General features: G+C 44.6%; 1 protein-coding gene across 2 annotated transcripts in view; it reads left to right on the forward strand.

Moving 5' to 3' along the window:
- adkb (adenosine kinase b) overlaps positions 1 to 20,337 on the forward strand; it is a 115,597-nt gene that overhangs the window by 60,941 nt on the left and 34,319 nt on the right. For both annotated transcript variants that reach the window (XM_008279135.1, XM_008279136.1), the window contains exon 7: positions 15,848 to 16,018. In XM_008279135.1, the coding sequence (XP_008277357.1) occupies positions 15,848 to 16,018 (171 nt within the window). The remainder of the gene's footprint in view (positions 1 to 15,847; positions 16,019 to 20,337) is intronic.

The following is a 20,337-nucleotide window of genomic DNA, read 5'->3' on the forward strand; positions in this document are numbered from 1 at the left end:
TGTGTAGGGACACAGGAGATGGACAGATTAGATTAGATACAGTAGATGCTGCACGGCTCCGGCCGTTTGTGCGTAGAATGTGATTTAGTTGCGAGGTTTGAGCCCACTCTGGGCTGTGTGATGGGTGAGGGGACGGACTGGCAGTGACAGTGGGGTGGTAATGGCTCTGAATGAGGAGGAATGGCCCCTGTAAGGCCCCCCTCCCAGTGGCAGAGCGCAGCAGCCCTGTCCAAACACACTGCAAAATGAATTCTTCACTACACCTGTGTTTTTTGTTGTTTTTTTTTTTTTTTTCTCTCCACAGAACTAGAAATTGCGGCTATTTATAGCTTCACCAATCTGAGGAGGAATGGTGAAAGAAAAGGAAAATGCTACCCTTAAAGAAATCCAGCCTTCGCTTTTTATTAAGTAGCAGCAGCTGGAGCAACGCCTCAGCCCATCAGATGTTGAGACATCAGTGGAAGCAGGAAGATGAGAGGAGGTTGTTTCACATTTGCAGTTTTTTTTTTTTTCCTGAACGAGACCCTGATCTAATAGCCAAAAGGTAGACGCAAGGCCAAGCTTCTGAATGTGTGATCAAAGATGTGGACGTATCGGCATTACTGCGATTGCATACCAAATCCTGGGTTTGTTTTTCCTACTACCACATATTTGCCTCTCTTGCCCTCCATGCCCTCTTTTCGTCTCTGAAACTGAAACATCTTGTCTAAAACTTTGGCTGGGGAGCTCTGCAGTTCATGAAAAATGCATTCACTCAGCTCTTTTTCTAACTCTTCGCCTCTGATACTCTTGTCATATCATATCCATGTCATGTCAGTTTGTGTATTAATTATGTAGCAGGCGCAGTTGAGGAGACAATATTGATGCATCTCAGCCAGACGTACTACGTATATTACTCACTTGTCATTGGGAAACATAAACACGACTTAATTAAGGATGAGACGAAGCTTTAATGTTTAGCTTTGTGAGTAAATAATTCTTAGTCTGTGTTTACAGGAAGCTTTTTTCTCTCTCGGTTTTTTCTGCTTCTCCCTCGGGCTCCATTTTACTCCCAGTTTCACTCCATTCAACCATTGTGGTCACTTTTTCCGGTTCAGCTGAGGTGTTCGGCCCGGTCATCCCGCCGGGGTTTTAGCCTCTCTTTTAGTTTGCCAGCTCGCAATCTCTGAACATATTGCAGACAAATGGCACCCAGTAGCACCTTTGGAGGTGTCCCAAATTGCAAAGGTAATTTATTTCTTTGCGTGCAGAATTATACATGAGTAAGAGGTCATATTGGAATATGAAATTGCTCAGCAGCTGCACACCCGCCAGATCCTGTTCGGGTTTTGTGTTTCTGTTTACGAGTCCTCTCTGTGCAGTAATCGTATGGAGCCGCGATAGCGCTTGAATACATTCGCTCACCAAATGAATATCAGGAGGGAACACAGCTCTGGATGGTTCCTCTTGAAATACAGCTGTTTCCCTCCGGTCCTCTTCTTCCATCTGTAACAAATGGTCTCTCAGGATTCAAACCACTACAAACACTTCAGAGATATTAATCTTCTTCCAGGACCCCAGTTGAAAAGTTGTGTTTTAAAGGAGAAACAAAGCCGTCGGTGCTCGTTGGATTCAGCGCCCAGGTGGATTAACGACATCATATAATGAACGCGTGCTTTAGGTTTGTAACCAGCCACTGAGTCAGCATTGATCCTGTGTTTTCTAATGCTAGCGTGATTGTTTTGCAGCACGGTGATTGCTGCGGTTTGGCAGGAATAATTGGAAGTTCAAAGCGTCGATCCGTGAGTGTAGCCTGGGGATAGGTTTCTGGAGAAGCTGACACTTCAGACGTATTATGAAGCCATCACGTCTAATTTGCACAGGCCTCTTTTGTAATTTACCCCCAATTCAGAGGAACAGTCTCCTGCTCTGCAGCACAATGCACACTCTGCTCCTATTGTTCACGCTCATTGGAAGAGACACTGAGTGAATGAGTCTTGGAGCTCAAATAATGTGCAGCACTGTTCCTGTCATATTTGTTGCTGTGTAATGGTTCCTGATTTGTAGTTTCCTGCGGCGCCTTTTCGGCTTGGTGCAGAGCAGACAGCGCTGCACTGTATACAGCGACTGTGTTCTGTGCATCCAGTCCAAGCAACTTGTTTACAACTCGCTGCTTGACAGATAAAGGACCTCGAAACGTCGTATAGTCTTTGAGAGGGGGAGGAAACCTCTTCAGAGGAAGGGCTGGGGTTTTCCACATGCCGCCCAGACATTCTCACACATATTGAGTTTGTCTGTGTGCATCTTTGAAGATGCAAATGTGTCAACCACATGTAACCAACCACCCAGCGAGAAGCTGAGATGCTCAACTGCCTTTCTCACGGCTCTTAAATGGCTGCCAGTGATCTTCAGCAGCTCTGCATGTCTGTGAAGCCTGCAGTTCTTTTTTAACGGACAGATTAGTTTTTGTGGGATATTGAATAATTCGTGCACATTTATCACCGAGAACGAAAAAGCGTCTCGTTTAACCACATTAGGAGACGGAAGAGAGTTTGGCTGTAAAATTTTATGGCTCTCATGTAGCAAACTGTTCCAGCCTGTGTGAGTGTTGGTAATGACACAGAAGCCCGTCGCTGACCGGGAAGGTAAACCAGAACTTAGACGAGTCAGTAAATGGATTTATTAGCCAAACTTTTCAGGTCTGTTTTTCATGACAATACAAATAGACGAGCATACATTTTGCACATGTGGCCTCCCCTTAATCAAAAGAATATTTAAACCTCAGACTTGCCAGCCGGCTTTGACGTCTGGTGTAAGAAAAAAAAAAGACAGCACATCATAACGTGGCATATCCTGACAGAGGAGACATTCGTAAATTATTAATGTTTTCCCTTGCACTGTCACCTATCATTGCACTATCTTTCTACTCCGGCATTTTGAAATGCAAGAGTAGTAGTCCTGCAGTGTGGCAAGTCATGTTTCAGGCTCTCATTTCAATATCTGAAGTGAAAGGTCGGGATGATATATTCTGTCCTGTCGCCGTGCCACTGACTTACATGCTACCAGTTCAAGATGGTACACTTTTACGAGGCCCACCCAGCCTGTCGAGCAAACTGATAATGAATCAATCTCTGTGAAACATTTATGGCAGCCCTCACGCCCCCTCCACCAACCCCACCCTCTCCTTGCGTGAGGCCAATTAGAGCATCCTCAGTGGCCCCTGCTGTCGGAGTCAGGGAAGCCCCTCGCATTGTCATATCAATATTCCTCTGTTGATCTCCAGCTGAGACGAGTCCGGCTGCTCTTTCCACACATGCTAATTTGCATTCGCCAGCATGTGTGGGAGATGGCATGCTGGCTGCCTCGCCTCCTTGTTCCCAAACCTACTGTTGCCTCCTTCTCTCTGTCTTTCTACTTTTTTTTTTTTTTTTTTTTTGAGAGGGAAAGGTTTCTTGATTCCTAGCATGCCAGAGAAGGGTCCTCTGAGGATTACATTGGCTAAGCCCTTATCACTCCAGGAAATTCACTGACTGCTTAAAAAAGTGGTAGGAGTAGAAAATCAAGGGGAAGTGTTATTCTTTTTAAGTTTCTCCCTATTCCCATGGAAAGTTATTACGGGTTTGAAGAAAAGTCCTTTTTTTGGCACTCAAGTTTTCTCGTAACTGCATTTCATATTTCACCCCTCTCTCTCTCTCCCTCTCTCTCTCTCTCTCTCTCTTCTTTTTTTTTTCCAGGCGGCTGGTGGAATTTCAGAAGTGGAAAATGTGAAGGCAGGTGCTTGAGAGGGAGAGAGGGAGAGAGGGGGGAGGTTTAGGGAGAGCTGTGCTCACTGGGAAGCGATGTTAAACATCCAGGGGAAATGTTTGTTATTCTAATGGGATACCACCATGGTAACAGCTTTTAGAGACTCCCAAGGCTTTGTGTGGAGTATATGCACGCATTCATCAATCTCGCCTAATTTCTTTGGGGATTAGCAAATATAATCAGTCCTTTCTCCAAGTCGTCACCTGTTTATCGACATGAATATTATGGTGAAATTTAGCAGAACACAGCCCTGCTGGATGTGGAGAAAGCAATACACGGCCCATTAATATAAATCACAAATTGAAGTGAGTCACTGAATGGATTCAGAAGTCATTAGTATTCGTTTTGCGCTGAATGACATCCCGGGCTGAATAGCTTACATTTTGCACATACCTACTTGCCTCTTTTTTCTTTTTCTAAAAATCCTTGCAGCCAAGACCAAAGCACTTCTGCTCACATTACATCTTCAAGTTAAACATGTTTCAGACAGAGGTAATGAATTATGTTATTTTCAGACTTAATACCTTTACAGGGGTTTAAAAGCAACCGAGTGAACTCATTTACAAGCCCTGATGAAAAAAAGGAAACCCTGTCTGATGACGAGCCTCCGTGTTTAAAAGGCTCCAATAACTCGTAAGCCCTTCTCAGTTCTCTACCTTTTTCTCTCCCTCTGCAGATTTCCTTAAGTGGCTTATGTGAATTGCAATTGCCACATTGAAGCCGGGAGTATACAGAATACATTTCTCCCCGGCCGTGACCAGCTAACAGCGCGTTGAACTTGTGCGTGTGGTGATGGAGAGGTTTCACACACAGCACTGCAGCGCCGTGGGAGTATAGCCTGACCTAAAGCTAAGCCTCCAGCCGGAACAGCCTTCCATCAAACTCACAACACTGCTCTCTTATCTACTGGCATTTCTGTCTGATACAAATAGCCAAGACGTGATATAGTTGGCTACATGTCATATCTGGCATTGTACTACGCTATATCTGCCCCCCTCCTCCTCCCTCCCTCTGTGAAATATAATGCTTTTAACTCACCAGCTTTTTGCCTCGGCTATTTTTTCCATCTGTAGCAGAGACAGAGACCAGTGTGTTTGCTCGTCTTGGCCAAAGGCCAAAGGCTCTTTCTGATATAATCCCCACCATCGATCAGACTTTGTTTACTCTAACATGGTTTCTCTCCCCTCCAGCAATTAGAAGGCAACCTTCCACCTCCTGCTCCTCAGACCAGCTTTATACGTTTATTTTTCCCTTAAGTGGTAATTTTTCATGTTGCAGCGAAGCTCTAAGAAGTGTGGGTGTATATTAAGTAATGGATACTCTTCAACCAGACTGACATGTTAGATACAGGATTTTTGTTAATGTTTCTTTGTCTTTGAAAGGAAGAAGAACTCTCCAGTCACCAAACACTGGCATGCACTCTACTATCAGTACATTATTGAGAGATGATTCACAGATTTCCTATAGAGCTCTCCACAGCCTGTGTTTCAGTCAGGCTGCTCCACTTACAGACCTCAAGCACTGTGAAATTTTAGAGAAATGGATGTGGCTGCAGAAGCTGAGGCTGACTCTCCTGTCCGTCTGAGAGGCTCTTGTCATAATAAATCAGCCAAGAGAGCGACTGGTCTTTTCTCTGGACTTGGCTAAAGAGGTTTATAATCCAAAACATTTTACTTTATTATGCCTCTGTGCCAGCAAACAGAGGCAGTGTGTTTTCAGGTCGCCTGTGCGTTCTTGGGATGGTCTGTACCATCAGCACTCTTTCTCATGAACAAAGTGTCTCCTAATTGGCTGGAGGGACTTTGATTAAATTTGGCACAAACGTTGACTTGGACTCGAGGATGAACCGATTAGACTTTGGTGGTCAGAGCTCAAGGTTACAGTGACCTCACAGGACATGTTTTTGGCCAAAGCTCAAGAGTTTGTTAATTATGACCTGATTTCAGTAAATGTCTGATAGGATGAGAAGGTGAGAAGTCAAGTCTGGACTAAAATGGATGCAAACTGCATCTTGACTGGTTGGTGGAGACGGACAGCAGCGAGGCGGTGACATGAGTTCCTGGTTTAATGCCCAGAACCTGCACTAGTGAGTCCACGTAAACGTTAACCTGACTTCAGGGTAAATCTCACAAAAAGTCCATCAGCTCCTTTTGCTACCTAATGTGCTGTTATTCTCAATTATCTCTTTATTGCTCTGTTAAATGTAATTCTCTGTACACAGTGGAGCAAAATGCATAGCGTCCATACATGCACACGCCGTGGTAGGTTAGTAACAGCTCCACATGTTTCCCTTTGATAGAAGCACAAACCTGTGAAGTGGCAGCCCTAAGTGATCTCAGCTCCTCTGCTCACTGCACACTCAACTATTCAGCGTTTATTACGTAGACAGTGATGCCTTCGTGAATCATCTACATCCACCTTTCACAGATTTTTAATTTGCACATTCAAAAAAACGGAGTAGAAACTTCAGTAATTGAGAAAAAAAGTCAAAATACAGCAAGAAAGTTTTGCACTTTGCTGAATGGCGCCCTCTCCACCGGGTCTGGATGGCGCACCAGGAACAGGAAATGTGCAGCGGAGATTTAAAGAATAAATCATGATATACATGAAGCATGTGACTTAAACATCCATCGAGGCTTCTGCTCCGCTGAAGAGAAGAAAAATCGCAGCAGAAGGAAACGTCAGATCTGTGGTCAAGTTTTCATCCAAAGTAGCTCGAATTTGAACCGAATATCCCAGAAAACCATCAGAAGAAAATGCAAATCCATCCACATTTCTGTCTGCGTCGCCGTATTTCCCTCATCAGCGTTTGTGTTTGTTTGAGGTTTGACCGGCTCACGTTTCAGTCCATCGTCTTTATTGTTCTTTTTCTGCACCAGTTTCACAGCATCTGGCTGCAAAACAGAGTGATGCGTGGAAATACACTTTAAATTTCTGGGCTTTTTGTAGATTTTCATAAATTTAAGTCACATTTTTACACCTAGTTTTGATAAAAACTTAAGATTGTGTGAACTAAACAATCTAAAGTTGGCGCCTGAAGCTGCTCAGCTGATCCCAGCAGAGAGCAGACGACGTCCAGCGCTACCAGGACTGTTTCTAACAATATCTGATCAGAAACATGTGCTCGCTGTGGATGGAGCATTAATGCTACAGCTGATTGGAATTACATACGCATCAAAGAAAATGAAAAGTAAAAAAGAAATTTATGATAATCAGCAAAACACACGTTATTAAGAAGGGAAACCATGGAAACGTGTCTCTGAGCTCTGAGTCAGCCTCGGGCTCCGGCAGCTACTTCTTAGTCCTAAATTAGTTTTGATGTTTGTTAAAACGTCTGCCTTGTATTAGACGAGTCCAAGATTAAAGCGAGACTAGTTTAACCCTGCATATATCCTCATGAAACAAGTCCCTGATATGCATTAGTCATCTGGTCCTACAGAGACGGTCGATCGAACACATTGCAGCTAATAAGTCTTGCAGTCAGAACTATCAAAGGCGAGCAGCATGCGAATGCCTCTGGACAATTTTAATTTAACATCTAACACATTTCTTTGCCCTGTTACTTTTGGCAGACAACGCCGACGCCTACCAGCTGAATTTTGGGATTTTTAGGTTTTTGTTTGAGGCTTAAGAAAGACTCATTTTCTGGCTGCCATTATATCCATCTTAGCCTGAGATGCTACTCTCAAGTGGGAGAAGCTCTTAGTACACTACTCCACTAATATTTCAATGCTTTGAGGGAGGAAAATGTCTGTTTGGGTCAGTGGAGAGCAATAACTTTCACAATAACTCACAGACAGAATATAAGTACAGGAACGGCGGCCAACTTTTAATGGCATTATCGTGCATTTACTTTAAAAAGTTGAAAGCTCCTTCAGTGTTTTTCCGTCTCTGCCATTTTTCCTTTTGATCACTGAGATTTTCGAGTCCTGCGGAGGTATTTCCATCAGCGGAGATTAGCCGTGCACAGGTAGTGAACTGCTCTTCACTCACAGTGAACTGCAGAAGGCAGCTTGGAGTCTGAGCAGAAGCTGACCCCTTGTCTTCACAATCAAAACAGCGCAGCAACAAGCGTCTTTGTAGATCTTATTCTTGCGTTTACCAGACGAGAAGGCTGCTGAGCGCCCTGCTTCTGCTCTTCCTCCTCCTGTGTTTACATCATCTGTGTGCACTCAATATTTCTCCCTCTTGGCCCGAATAAAAACAAAGAGGATCGGAGTTGACTCGTAGCATCATCGCGGCACCGGGAAGGTAAAAACATGTGGAGCGGATAAACAAGCTCTGAAGTTTCTTAGCCTCGGCAGTATTTCTTACTAGTTGTCATTTTATATAGCTGTGTCATTTTTTGCATAATTCCATGGTGCATTGGCTTGACTTGATTTGATTTAGGGCCTCCACTTTCAAGGAAATTGGGCTTAGGGTATGAAAGTTCACACTTTTCGCCTCCAGGCAATTGATTTCTTCTGAGCTTGATTTTAGTGCTGTAGCATTACCGGCACCGACTGTTCGCACCGTGTTGTGTGACAGAGGCCTAAAGATGCTCAAACCTCGCTGTGAACTCGGACTGATTTTGTAATTTTGAAGTTGGCAGATGCAGGGTTTAGAGGAAAACGTCGGATTTAGCGCTGAAACAACAAATCGATTCGCTGACAGGAAAATGAAGCGCAAACCCTTCTGAGGTCATTAATGGGAGCGAAAGCATTCACTTAGTGGGAAGACGTGACTAATTATTTAGTAATGAGAATAAATAAAACACATGAAATGTAGCAGCACCAAGGTTGGTATTTGTTCTTGTTCAGAATCAGAATTAAAGGCGTATTCCTCTGATTTTACTGATAAAAGTCAGATTATTAGAGGCTTCCTTACAAACTGGGGCCATAAAGTTAGAAAGTCATGGACAATATTCAGATAGGGAGGTGCAACTGTTGGAAAATCTTTAACAAAAAATGTAGGACTGAGCTCTTTTGAGTGAAAGCTGCTTGAGTCTTAATTCAGTTTCTCTTAATAGCGGTGCAATCCTAAATCACCGGAGCGCTCCTGTTTGAACAAATAGTGAAACTGCCAATAAAAACATATAGAGGATCGCACCACGGAGGAAACCCCGAGCACAGCAGCGTTCATACATGTTCTGCAGGAATCAGAAACACCATTTCTGTTTGCATTCGCTGCAGCTTCTTTACTCTATCTGCTCATTCTGAATTCTGATTTGATGATTCGGCAAAAACTCATATTACAGTTTCAATTAGACGATTTTAAATTTTTTTTACTTTTAAAACAGGCATGAATAATTAAAAGTTCTCCTTCAGCCACGTGTTCTGCTGTTTAGCTGGTGCTGAGCGCGCAGTCAGAAGTTATTATTAGCCTGAATTGAAGCGGCCCCGTGTCCTCGGCTCTGAGCAGTGGGCACCCAGCTCCTGCATTGAGTTTGACAGCCTTCACACAATATTGTGCAAGGGCGCTCCCTTAGCTTCTCATGCTGGTTAAATGTAATATGGCAGATGGATAGTATTTGCAGGGAGAGCGGGGGTCTCACCCTCCCTCTCACTCTGTTTTTTTCGGCGTCTCTTGCCAGTACCTCAGACATTTCAAGGGGGAGAAATATGTATCAAATTAACTCTTAGCAACGGGGCCTCCGAGCTCCCTGCCCTTGTCTTTTCAGCAATCAGAGCTTTGTTATTTTAGTCTTTCAACCAAAACCAAACTGGATTCAATGGCTTCAGCAATTACCTGTAATTTTCCAACCTGGTGCGCTAGCTTTCACCGGAGCGACTCTGAACAGTGAAAGATTGTCTCCTCGGCTGCTCATTTTAGTGTTCAAGTTAAGTGCACTAATTCATTTACATCCACAGAGTGGCACATTTGGAAATGTTCACTTCCCAGCAGCAGGAATGTCTGTGGAGATTCGGTTTCTGTCTGTGCACAACCTCCGAGTCACTGAAACTAGAAACCCCTCTGCAGCGTCGACACTCCGACACTGAACCTCTGCTTTATACATCTGACCCATATATTAATACGTCCTTTCAAGCCGGTTCAGTAGAGACAACTCTGAAGCCCGACATCTGTTTTCACATGAGAGACTTTTATCCCATTTTTCCATCGACCCCCACAAACTCTCTTTTCCATTCCCCATCCTGCTCTCAAATCGTGTAAGAAACTACAGGAGCTCAACTTTAAAAGTATATGTGTGTGTCGGTGTGTGTGTGTGTGTGTGTGTGTCGGTGTGTGTGTCGGTGTGTGTTTGTGTGAGCCGGAGTGATGTTTCCCCTTCAGAGGTACTGAAGGAGAGAGAACTGCTCGCACTAAAATGCTAATTAAGTGCAGTGTGGCAGACAAGGACACTTGAGAGTGTATGCATTAGCAAATTTTAACTCCCTGCAAACCAAACAGTTTGTTCTGGGCTAATCTCCCAATGATGGAGGCAAGAACAACAGCGGGACCCACAGAGAGCAGAAATATAGACTCGCTTTAGAACATGAAGCGAGAGAGAGAGAGAGGAGCATGGTTTTCTATTTCATTACTAAGATAACACAGTTTTAGGAGAAGAAAGCATCTCTTCTGGCATTGCCCCCCCCTCCCCCCATTTCACCTCCTCACAGAGGTAACATATGGTATCTGTAAGGGAGAGTCAGTTTGTGCTATGCAGTGAATTATTTTGTGGATTAGTATTGGCATTTAAATGCTCTTGGCTTTAAATCTTGTCTGTTTTAGATCTTAAGTACATTCCTTGGCATCCCGCTCCCCTGCTCAGGCTGGCCTCTTCCCCCGGCCAACACATTTTTGAAACTGTAGAGCTTAACAGGAGAGCAAAAGGCAGTCATTTAAAAAGACCCTGAAGCTGATCTTGAATTACTTTTAGTGAGATACCACTCAAATCAAACCAATTCTTCCAATGTTGTGATGCCAACAAAACCTTAACCTCAACTTGGGGTTGAGAGCTTCTTTATTTCTGTCGCTGCTACAGAGGAGGCGTCTGAGGTTAATGTAATTACGGCCTCTGATGGTTGTACAAATTGCAGGCTGGTAGCGTGACACACCCTCCCCTCCAGTGTTGCTGCAGTTGCCTCTGATGTCTCGTTCCATCCACGCTGATTAAGATGACTTTGACCAGGTGTGTTGGGTTTTTCGTCGTGACCTTCTTGCTGCATCTCGATATTTCACGTATGCCACAGGAGACCTTTACGACATCGGGGAGAAATATCCACTTGCTCCAAAATTGGGTAATATTTAAACCAGAGAAAATGTTTTAGGAATAAATACTGCAGCAGTTGGTAAGTGATGTCTCTGCCCAGTTGTTAAAACCAGCGTTCGTGGCACATTTATGTTGCCCTGGAGATCCCAGCCGACATGATAGCCCCCTTTTCCCCGTCTCCGAGCGGCCTTTAAAAGCACGGCCCTCCCTTCTGTTTCCAGTACAGTTGGCCTCCCTCCAGCCCCCTCAGAAGAAGTGGATGAATTCCTAGATGTCTGATAAGCTTCACCAGAACATGATTCTTAATGGAAGAGAGAAGAAGAAGAGGCAGATGCTATCAGCGCGCTTGAATTGCCTCGCAGCCAGATCAAACATCCTAAAAGTGCAGCGAATGCTGAATCATGTTGCGAGGTTGTTACACATTTATCTTCTCTGTTGGTTTAATTGAACTTGTTTCCAAATGAAACCAACTGGCCGATTCGATGCAAACAAAACATCATTAGCATTGTGAAAATCCCAGTTGCTTTGTAGCTTTTTTCCCACTCATTTTCCTTTGAAATGAAAAGCCGTAAATGAGCTCTTTTCATCCTTGCAATTTTTTCCCTCCACTCAAGGCACTTTGTGACACCATTAATCACTTACCTCTGTTTGTTTGTCCTCTTTCTTTCTCCTGTTTATCGAGCCAGAGACTGACACAGATTCCTCCACCCCCATCATGTGTGAAGGTCTTGTTTGTCCCCGTGTGTTTGTGTGTAAAACAGCAGGACCTTCAGGATCAGGGAGTAAAATATAGCTCGCAACACTAGCGTAGCGTGCCAGAGGTGTCTTGATGGAGATGGAGTCATACTGAGCTAATGAAGCTCCAAACCTCAGCTATCGATCCACCTCGCAACGGTGCTTTACAGAGATAACTGAGGAGGAGAGCAGTGTGTGGCATCACGCTCGCTCTGATCTGTGTGACATCTAATTCTGTGTAATGAACCCTGTGCACCAGAGAGCATGATGGGGGGCTGTCTATGGTAATGACAGGGATAGCATGGCCTGGGCGGCTTTTCAAAAGCTTTGAAACACTCGGTTAGCTCACAGGGCTTTCCTAGGAAAAAAAACAAGGAATTTACCACGAGAACAAACGCCAAATTTGTTAAGATACACAAGTTGTGCTGCCTGGTCTGATGCAGAGCAGCTGTCTTTCACTCCATCGCTCCACGTTGTCGCCTCTACGGCTGACATATCGTATCTCTGTCCGGCCTCGACGAGGAAAACTCTTCAGTTTTGATTCTGATGGAGGCTTTTGTTTTTACCTGAAGCCGCCTTCCCTCCACTGAGACTGAAAGGCCGTGGTGCCCCATACGCTCCGGTTTGGCTAATAGATAAATACTGAGGAGCGTATCAGAGGCGGGATGTGGTTTGCTCTACAGTCGTGTGACATTGTGCTGAACGGCCAGAATAATGATTCTTAATTTCAAACACGGTGTTTCTGTCGGCCGGCGGGATCGTAATAGAAACAGTACCAATGAGAGCTGATGTGGTGAATGTGTTAGCAAACAGCTACCTATACGCCCAGCAGCAGCAGCAGCAGCGCTTATTATGGGTTGTGTTTCTTGCCGTTAGGAAAATTTAAGTCCAATATTCGTCTTCCTGCGGAAAATATCTGGCTCTTGAGCTGCTAAATGCTCCACTGTGATCAGCAGCTAGTCGCTAACGTTGTTTGTCTGACGTTTGGGCGCTGGGCGGGTAGTCAGATTATCATAACAGCTGCCTGCTGTGTCTGGAAATTTTGACTTAATAACTTAACTTACAGACTTTGACTTCATCAGAACTGTACAGCAGCGAGATGAAAGGCACTGCAGAGCCGAGTGGAAGCACAAAGGTGATATTTCTCGGTGTGTTTATCACGACGTGCAACCCTTTCGTACTCATTTCATTCATTGTTAATATAAAAATATTGATAAGCCCTCAGAGAGAAACCTGTGATTTGTGGCTGCATAAATAAACCTGACTAAGATCTGGGGATTTGATTAAATTTAGTGCAATTGCAGCAGACATAATTACTCTTTTCACTGAGGTGGTGATGGTTTAAATTCCCTCCATCATTCCTGAGTAATAGGAAGTGTCAAATAAAACCTTCATGACACAGTACTTTGAACACTCCCCCTTATCCCTGCTGAATTAAAATAGACCTGGAAAAAAAAAAAAAAAGAGCGCGTTTCCTTTTCCATGACCACCTCTGCTGCTGGTGCAAATGAAAATGCCCTTCCCAAAATAGATCATTTTTACCCTTCAGATGTCCACTTTTATTTTAAGCCCGGTGACACCACGCCATCCATCACACCCAGCTTTTCAGATGTGAGCAGCCCCGGGGAAAACACTGACACGATGCAGGAGAAGTGTGATAGCGTGCTGCTGCTGCTGTGCAGTTAGGACCGCTATGGTTAGATTACCACTAATTTCATCTCAGAGTAGCATTTAGACATTTTCTTTGTCTGAGTAAAGTGGAAGTCATTCCTCTTTTTAGGGTAAACACTGAAAATGGATGCCCTGCCTTTCCAGCTCTTCCCTCAAATTACCACTTGACATGGCCAAACATCGCTCTGCATTATTGTCTGCCAGGAAAATGCATCTCTGAATGCTTTATTGAATGTTTTGGCTGGGTGGAAATTGTACGAAGTGTACCCAGCACTTTGATCATCTTGACCTGGAAATGTGATAGTCACCCCACTTCACAGGGCTCTCTGACACCTGGGAAACTGGATCTGCTATTCTTGATACGTGATCTGCACCGCAGCACTAAAGACTTAACTTCTCCTGTTTCGTAGTCAGCAGAGACTACTGATGCTAACTGGAATTTCACATGGCTCAGACCGAGACCTCTTTTTTTTTTTCCCACAAGCCACTGGAGTCGCAGCGTTCAGAGTCTGGTGGAAAAAACGTCCCGTATGATTTTTATGAACGAGATTCCTGCAGTATTAGTTTGACCTCAGACACACAGAGACACACAAATGTTTTTAAAGTTTTTGTGCATCAAAGCAGAATTTTTGGACTTTCCTTGAAGCATCAGTCAGATTTTAGCGTTTTGGTTCTTTAGTAGTTGAGTGTAACATCATACAGATTCATGTTGTAGAAAGTAAATTATTATCTTTTATGGGTAGAATGCATTCACACTTTACAAACCACATCATGAGCTATAGTTTCAGTCGACTAATTAATGAATCAGAGGAATAAATGTGTCAGAATTCAAACTCAGCTGCAGAGTTTTCTCAGATTTGTGTTCAGATCCTGCCGTCACTGTGCCATGAATGTTTTGTGTGTCTCGGTTTATCTGAAAGCCGTTCTAGCTGCAGCATGTCGGATCGGCTGCTCAGTGCTGTGAGAAAACTAAACACGTTGCATCAAACTGGACTTAAGGGGCTGAAGAAGAATTAGACTATGAGGACATTTTTAGTGTTGCATGAGCATAATCCATTCAGAAATCAGTTAATCTATTACAGTTTCAAGTTGTGAGCAATTTAATGTGATGGCGCTGGCAGTGGTACTGAGGTTAGAAGTAAATTACACAGAGCCGGTGTGTGATTAGAGAAGCTGTGGCACGGCTTTTAAAGTTCACCACCCCTCAGGTTATTTGATCGAGCCACCGGCCTTTGATCAGCGTTAACATTACGGTAACCATGACAGTTTATTTTCAACAACCAAAAAAGACCATTTGTGTCAGAAAACAATCTCGCTTCCTCTGACACGTTGGCACACCGCAAAAGAAAAATGTCAGGGTCAGTGATGGGCCATTAGCCCAGAGTGAGCTCCTTTTGTGCTCGCAGACCCATTGAAAACACCTTTTTAGTCTTCAACAGATGGTACCGTGACACAGCAACCGCAGGCTGACCTGAGACTTAACTTAAAGACATTTCCAACAAAACAACCACAGGACAGACGAGGAACGAGAACTTGTGGCCGGAGAGTGAATGACAACATGAATGTGAAATAAAGAGTTGAGCTGCTTGGCGTGGCTGCATTGTGACGCCCGTCCGTCTGATTGACTACAGTCACCTTCCATTCTCCGCTATTATAGCCTTTTCTTTTTCACGGAGGTCGTTCCTCTGTTGCTGCAAATGTCATAGCGCTTTAATGAGAGCTGCGCTGTCGTCCACAATGGGAGCTTTTCAGCCAGATTAAATGTATCCCTGTGCTGAAACTTTCCTTTCCTCCTCCTCCTCCGCCCCCCTTGGGCCCATTGTGACACAGTGGTTTTACAGAGCAGCTTGTTGCTGAAAAACAAGGTTAAGAAGATCAGTATCAAAGGAGGAGTGTTTTTGTGTGGCTTGCAGGAGAGTCTCGCTTCAGGTTTCCACCTGAAACACAAAGGTGTTTTCTTACCTGATTTGTATTCATTCACACAATGAGTGGGCCTGCCTCTCTTGTTTCCAAGTAAGGAGAGTCCAGACAAGACTTTTGTTCGCCCTATCATCGGATACGTGCATGTTGCTTCCTCCAGTACGAGCCTTGGAGCCCAGCCACAGGCTTTGTCCTCCATGGATTTTTTCCTGCCCTTTTTCCTCTTCTTTGTTGCTCTGTGTATGTTCTAAGAAGCCGTTTCAGACGAGTGTTTGAGCGTTGCTGGTGCTTTTTTTCTTCTTCTTCCTTTGGCTCTGGTGTTATTTCAATAATATCAAGCTATGTCACCCTGAAACTGCCTTGTCAGAATCCCAAACCCACAAATTAGCAGTTTAAAGTGTTTCAGTTCACATGAGCCCGTCACAGTTGGGTCCGCTCTGGAGCCCGTCAGACACTCCACACATTCATTTGTTTGATTTAGTAGAAGTCAGTCAAACTACCGAACGCATGGTGTAGTAAACATTGCTGTCTTCTGACTTCTGTTTTTAGGGCTTTTTCCTGACCGTGTCCCCGGAGTCGATCCTTAAGGTGGCGAAACACGCTGCAGATAAGAACAAAGTCTTCTGCATGAACCTCTCGGCGCCGTTCATCAGCCAGTTCTTTAAAGAGCCCTTGATGAAGGTTATGCCGTACGTCGACATCTTGTTTGGCAACGAGACGGTAAGTGAGACGAGCCGAGCGCTCGGGCCTCTTTGGGACAGATTTTGTGTTTGCCAGCACATTGTTCAGATTAAGATGTGCTTATGCGTGTCTGCTTATATTTACCTATGCAAAGGAGGCTGTGCTCAGTCACGCCTGCATATTTGTCTTGTTTTAGGTATTTAGGCCAAGAAACAGGTGAACAGTTCTATCAAGGAGATCTGGGTCTGACGGTGCCACCGTGTGTTTAGCATCTCACTATATTTGATTAGCCAAATTTACCAAATCAGTCTATATGCCACGTCCATTTCTGCCTGTACGTCTCCTACAATGTAATGATTATATGAAATCTGAATGCTATGCTTCCATAAAACTGTCACAAAAATAAAACATTAGACAAATTAAACTTGTCGTGTCATCAGAAGGTGGCTAATAAACGTAGCTGAAGACGGAGAGGTCACTAAAAAAACCCTGAAAAAGAAGAATCGAGCACAACGTTGGCCACAGAGGAAACCTGACAGATTGTTTTCAGTGAGACCGGTTGGAGTTATTATTTCATGTTAGCTGGTGTTGGCCGTGTTTAAAACCGTCTGGGGTGAAGAAACGGAAACAAGCGATCAGTGGTGGAAGTTAAACGTTCCCTAAATCAGAACGTATTTAAATCGGTGTTTCCGTCTCATTATGTGTGTTAACTGTTTTTCCTAAAGGGCACCAAAACTCTGTGGCTCGGTTTAGGAAAATACCACAGGTTGGGTTAAAATACAACCTTTTCACAACATATTTAAAACTTTTCTTCTCTGTTCTGGGTTAACAGGGTGACAAGTTCAACTCCATCTAATATATGATGGATTAGCTGCAGTCGAGCAATAAAACTAATGTGTGTGGATCTGAAGCTCATACGTTAGAAAAAACATAATCCAGCAGAAAATATGTTCCTCTCAGAACGTATCTGAGAACGCAGTTAGCTGGACTGGAACGTAAGTTTTGGTTGACATGGTGGCATGTTAGCATTAGCGGTTAGCCTCGTACATGCTTAACCAGAATAAGAAGACATTTCAATGAGCCTGAAAGCAGTAATTACTGTTTGGACGTACGTTTACTTGTATTTTTCCAGATTCTTCTTGACGTAGACGTTTGATGCAAACTGAATTAACTCCTGAAGCTGAAGGAGGCGCTTTGGACTCAAACGGCTCCACGGTCAGCATTCACATGATGCAGAACCCAAAACTAAATACAGATTAAACCCATCCAGTACCTATTAGCGATAGCCACTTAGCCTTCAGAGGGTCACAGGGCACAGATTAAATACTTTTGAATATTTTCTATTGCTGATGTAAATCCAGGGATGGTGCATACTTGGCAGGGGTTTATGCTCGCCGGGTGCTTTATATCGTAGCTTAACGCTATATCCTCTCACCTTGTTTAAAGCTAAATCAAAATGCTGTGTCCACGGTTTCATTGCGCTCATTGTTCTTCTCAGTATCCATTAAAGTTCTCACTTATCACTGCCCCATAAAGAGATGAATAGAAATTAGCTGGGTAATCATTCATCTCAATCGCGTCACCGTTTCATGCCGGTTGATCTATTGATTTTTCCTCAGCGTTGTGGAAGTGAGAGGCTGGTTGGAGGTCAAGCTGTGGTCACAGACTGTGGTGCTGCTGCGACGTATCCGCTAACAGGCCAGATGAGCTTAACTCCGAGGCACCACCTGGACAAACTGCACCTTGGGGGTGGAGGGGGAGGAAGGAGGGGGTTTATGCTCGCTGGACTGAGCTGGCCTCCCCACTGCTAAAGCTACTAAACAGAGGCCTGTCTGCAGGTTAGAGATGGGGTCCACAGACCAGGACAGAGCTGGAAGAAACTGCTCAGCATCGGAGGATTTATTGCCGTTGCTGACTTCAGCTTTTTCCTCTTTTCTTTCCGCTCCCGACATAAGACCTCCCTTTTACATATGCACCTCTCTCTCTCCTGCTCCCTAATTGCTGTGAGGAACGGTTCTGTCTCCGAAGCCACGGCGTACATTTTGCAAGCGTTATGTATTTTCAGGTGGGTGGCACTGTAACTGTTTGCTTAAGAAGTTTGCTCACACCTTCAGTCATTACCGTTTAATGACTCTGGATAATTGCAATGTATGTTTGTTGAAGGAGATTATCTTGTGGAGACTCTGTCAGGGCTTGCTCTAAGGAGCTGAACCCCGGCTACGAACGCCCAGAGAAGAGCTTCAGTGCAAAACAGAGCAGATATTCACTGCTCAGCTGCTTCAAGCCGCGAGGTTTTCAAGGGTCTGTATAGGACTAATGCCCGTCCAGAGTGTTTTGACTCCTTTTGGCCTTCCCCCCGTGTTGGCTGCTGGGAGGAGGGAGCGGGGAAAGACTGCTCATACAGTCGAGCCCCAGACCTCCCATTGTGCACAAGCCAGACAAGGTTGGCGGTCATGCAGTGGTGCATGGTGAGTGACAGGCAACAGGGCCGCCTCGCCCACGCTCGCCCCCTCCAGCCCCCTGCACGCCCCCCCGGCCGTCCTCTCACCCCAACTTCCACCCCCCAATGTGATGGATAAGCCTCAGCCCGCGATGCTTTCATAACAAGTCAGTGACAGTCAGGATCATGCAGACTGACTCCTATAGCCTTGCAGAATGTGCCATAAGGGAAGGCTAATGTGTCTGCCTGTCTCTGCCTTCCTCTCCCACACTTTCTGAGTCACGATACAGAGCTACCCTCACTTGGGGAAATATGTTTAAAGCAGCTGTAAGATCTCATGTTTTGAAAGTGACTAATAATAAATTTGAGCAAGATAGCTTTTCGAAAAATCAAGTGCTGCATTTATTTGTCATGACTGGGAACTTATTTCAGCCGGATCACAATTCCCTTTTGATCGTTTGAAATTCCGAAACTGTCGCGCAACACTGCAGACTTCAAAAAATGTCAATAGCCTCTGTTTCTTCTGGTGTTTTTGCCTGCGTCTGATGTTGAAATGTGTCTGTGTTTCTGAGTCTACCCTGGGTAATTCTGCTATAACTCGATCCTGCTGGTACTTGTTTGAAACCTGGCATCAGCAGGCCCTGCCTGGCCTATCGGCAGCCTCGTGCTTATATAACAGTCTCCCATCCATCCTGTAATTACTGCCTTTTTGGGGCATAGTGTAGTGTCTGTTCCTTGGCTGGTGGGGGGCGGGGGCGCGGGGCCGTTCCTGCGTTGCCAGGGCCTCTGAGATGGAGCCGACGGAGGCACATAGACATCAGACGCTACTTCACTTAATTGGCAAACATGTCGTGTGATAACCTGGGAACAGCACAGGCCTAATTGAGTCCTCCTGTGCTGTCCTCCTCTGACTACCTGACATGGAACCCAGGGCATTACATTTCCCTCCATTTAATGGCCGCAGTTAATTAGGCCCGAATGAGGGAATCATTACCGCTGGAAAAACCACATGCCAGTGGATTCGCCGATAAAATTAGCCACAATTTGCTTTTGCTATTTGAGCATAAGAGATAAACCACACAATGGGGGGGAAAGGATTGGATCATTACTGGCGGATTTGTATTGTGGAATTTTAGACATATCATAGACAAATGGAACGATTAATCAAGACTGAATTAATCACCCTGACTGATGTTTTTTTAAGCCAGGATTCATGGCTTTCTCAATTTAGATCATTTCATGTGCTTGGCCTTTTCTTTTTCTCTTTATCTGTGCAAACGGTGTAAAAAATGTGGTTCCTTAATAAAACGGTGCTGCAGATGAGGAGCTTAGCTTTTGCCCCACAGCTAATACCCCACAACCTCCTCACTCCTCTGCCATTAACATTATATGCCACCCCCATACAGCAGCGCCGCATGGCTTCCAATGCCGTCCAATGCGTTGTGCAGCTCCTCACTCAGAGGGAGCTTATTTATGTGGGTCCCAGCCCCGTCTTCCAAAACGAGAGACAGCCATTGTAATTGAATACTCAATAGGTGAGCCATTTAACAAAAGTGGAAATGGCATTCGGCTACGTATTAATGTGCTTTGCTGAGGCAAAAGGAGCCATCATCATTTCAATGTTCAAGCTGTTTTAAAAGAGCATTTAGCCTACCATCTCTCCAGGCCATGAGAGCAAAATGACACGGATTTCTTCCTCCTCTGTACTTTGTGTGAATGTTCCTCGCCTAATATTTTGTATGGTTATCTTGCTTATTTTCCCATCCATCCCTCAGCACCTCTCCCTGATCTAGGTGGAGGGATACAAGCAGCTCTACAGAAGGTTATTGTCATGAAAAGCCCCTCAGGCCTTTTGGCTCTCAGCCCTATTTTTCCTCCATCTGCATGCAGTGTGTGTGTGTGTGTGTGTGTGTGTGTG

Source organism: Stegastes partitus, unplaced genomic scaffold, assembly GCF_000690725.1.
Source record: "Stegastes partitus isolate 25-593 unplaced genomic scaffold, Stegastes_partitus-1.0.2 Scaffold145, whole genome shotgun sequence".
Lineage (NCBI taxonomy): Eukaryota > Metazoa > Chordata > Actinopteri > Pomacentridae > Stegastes > Stegastes partitus.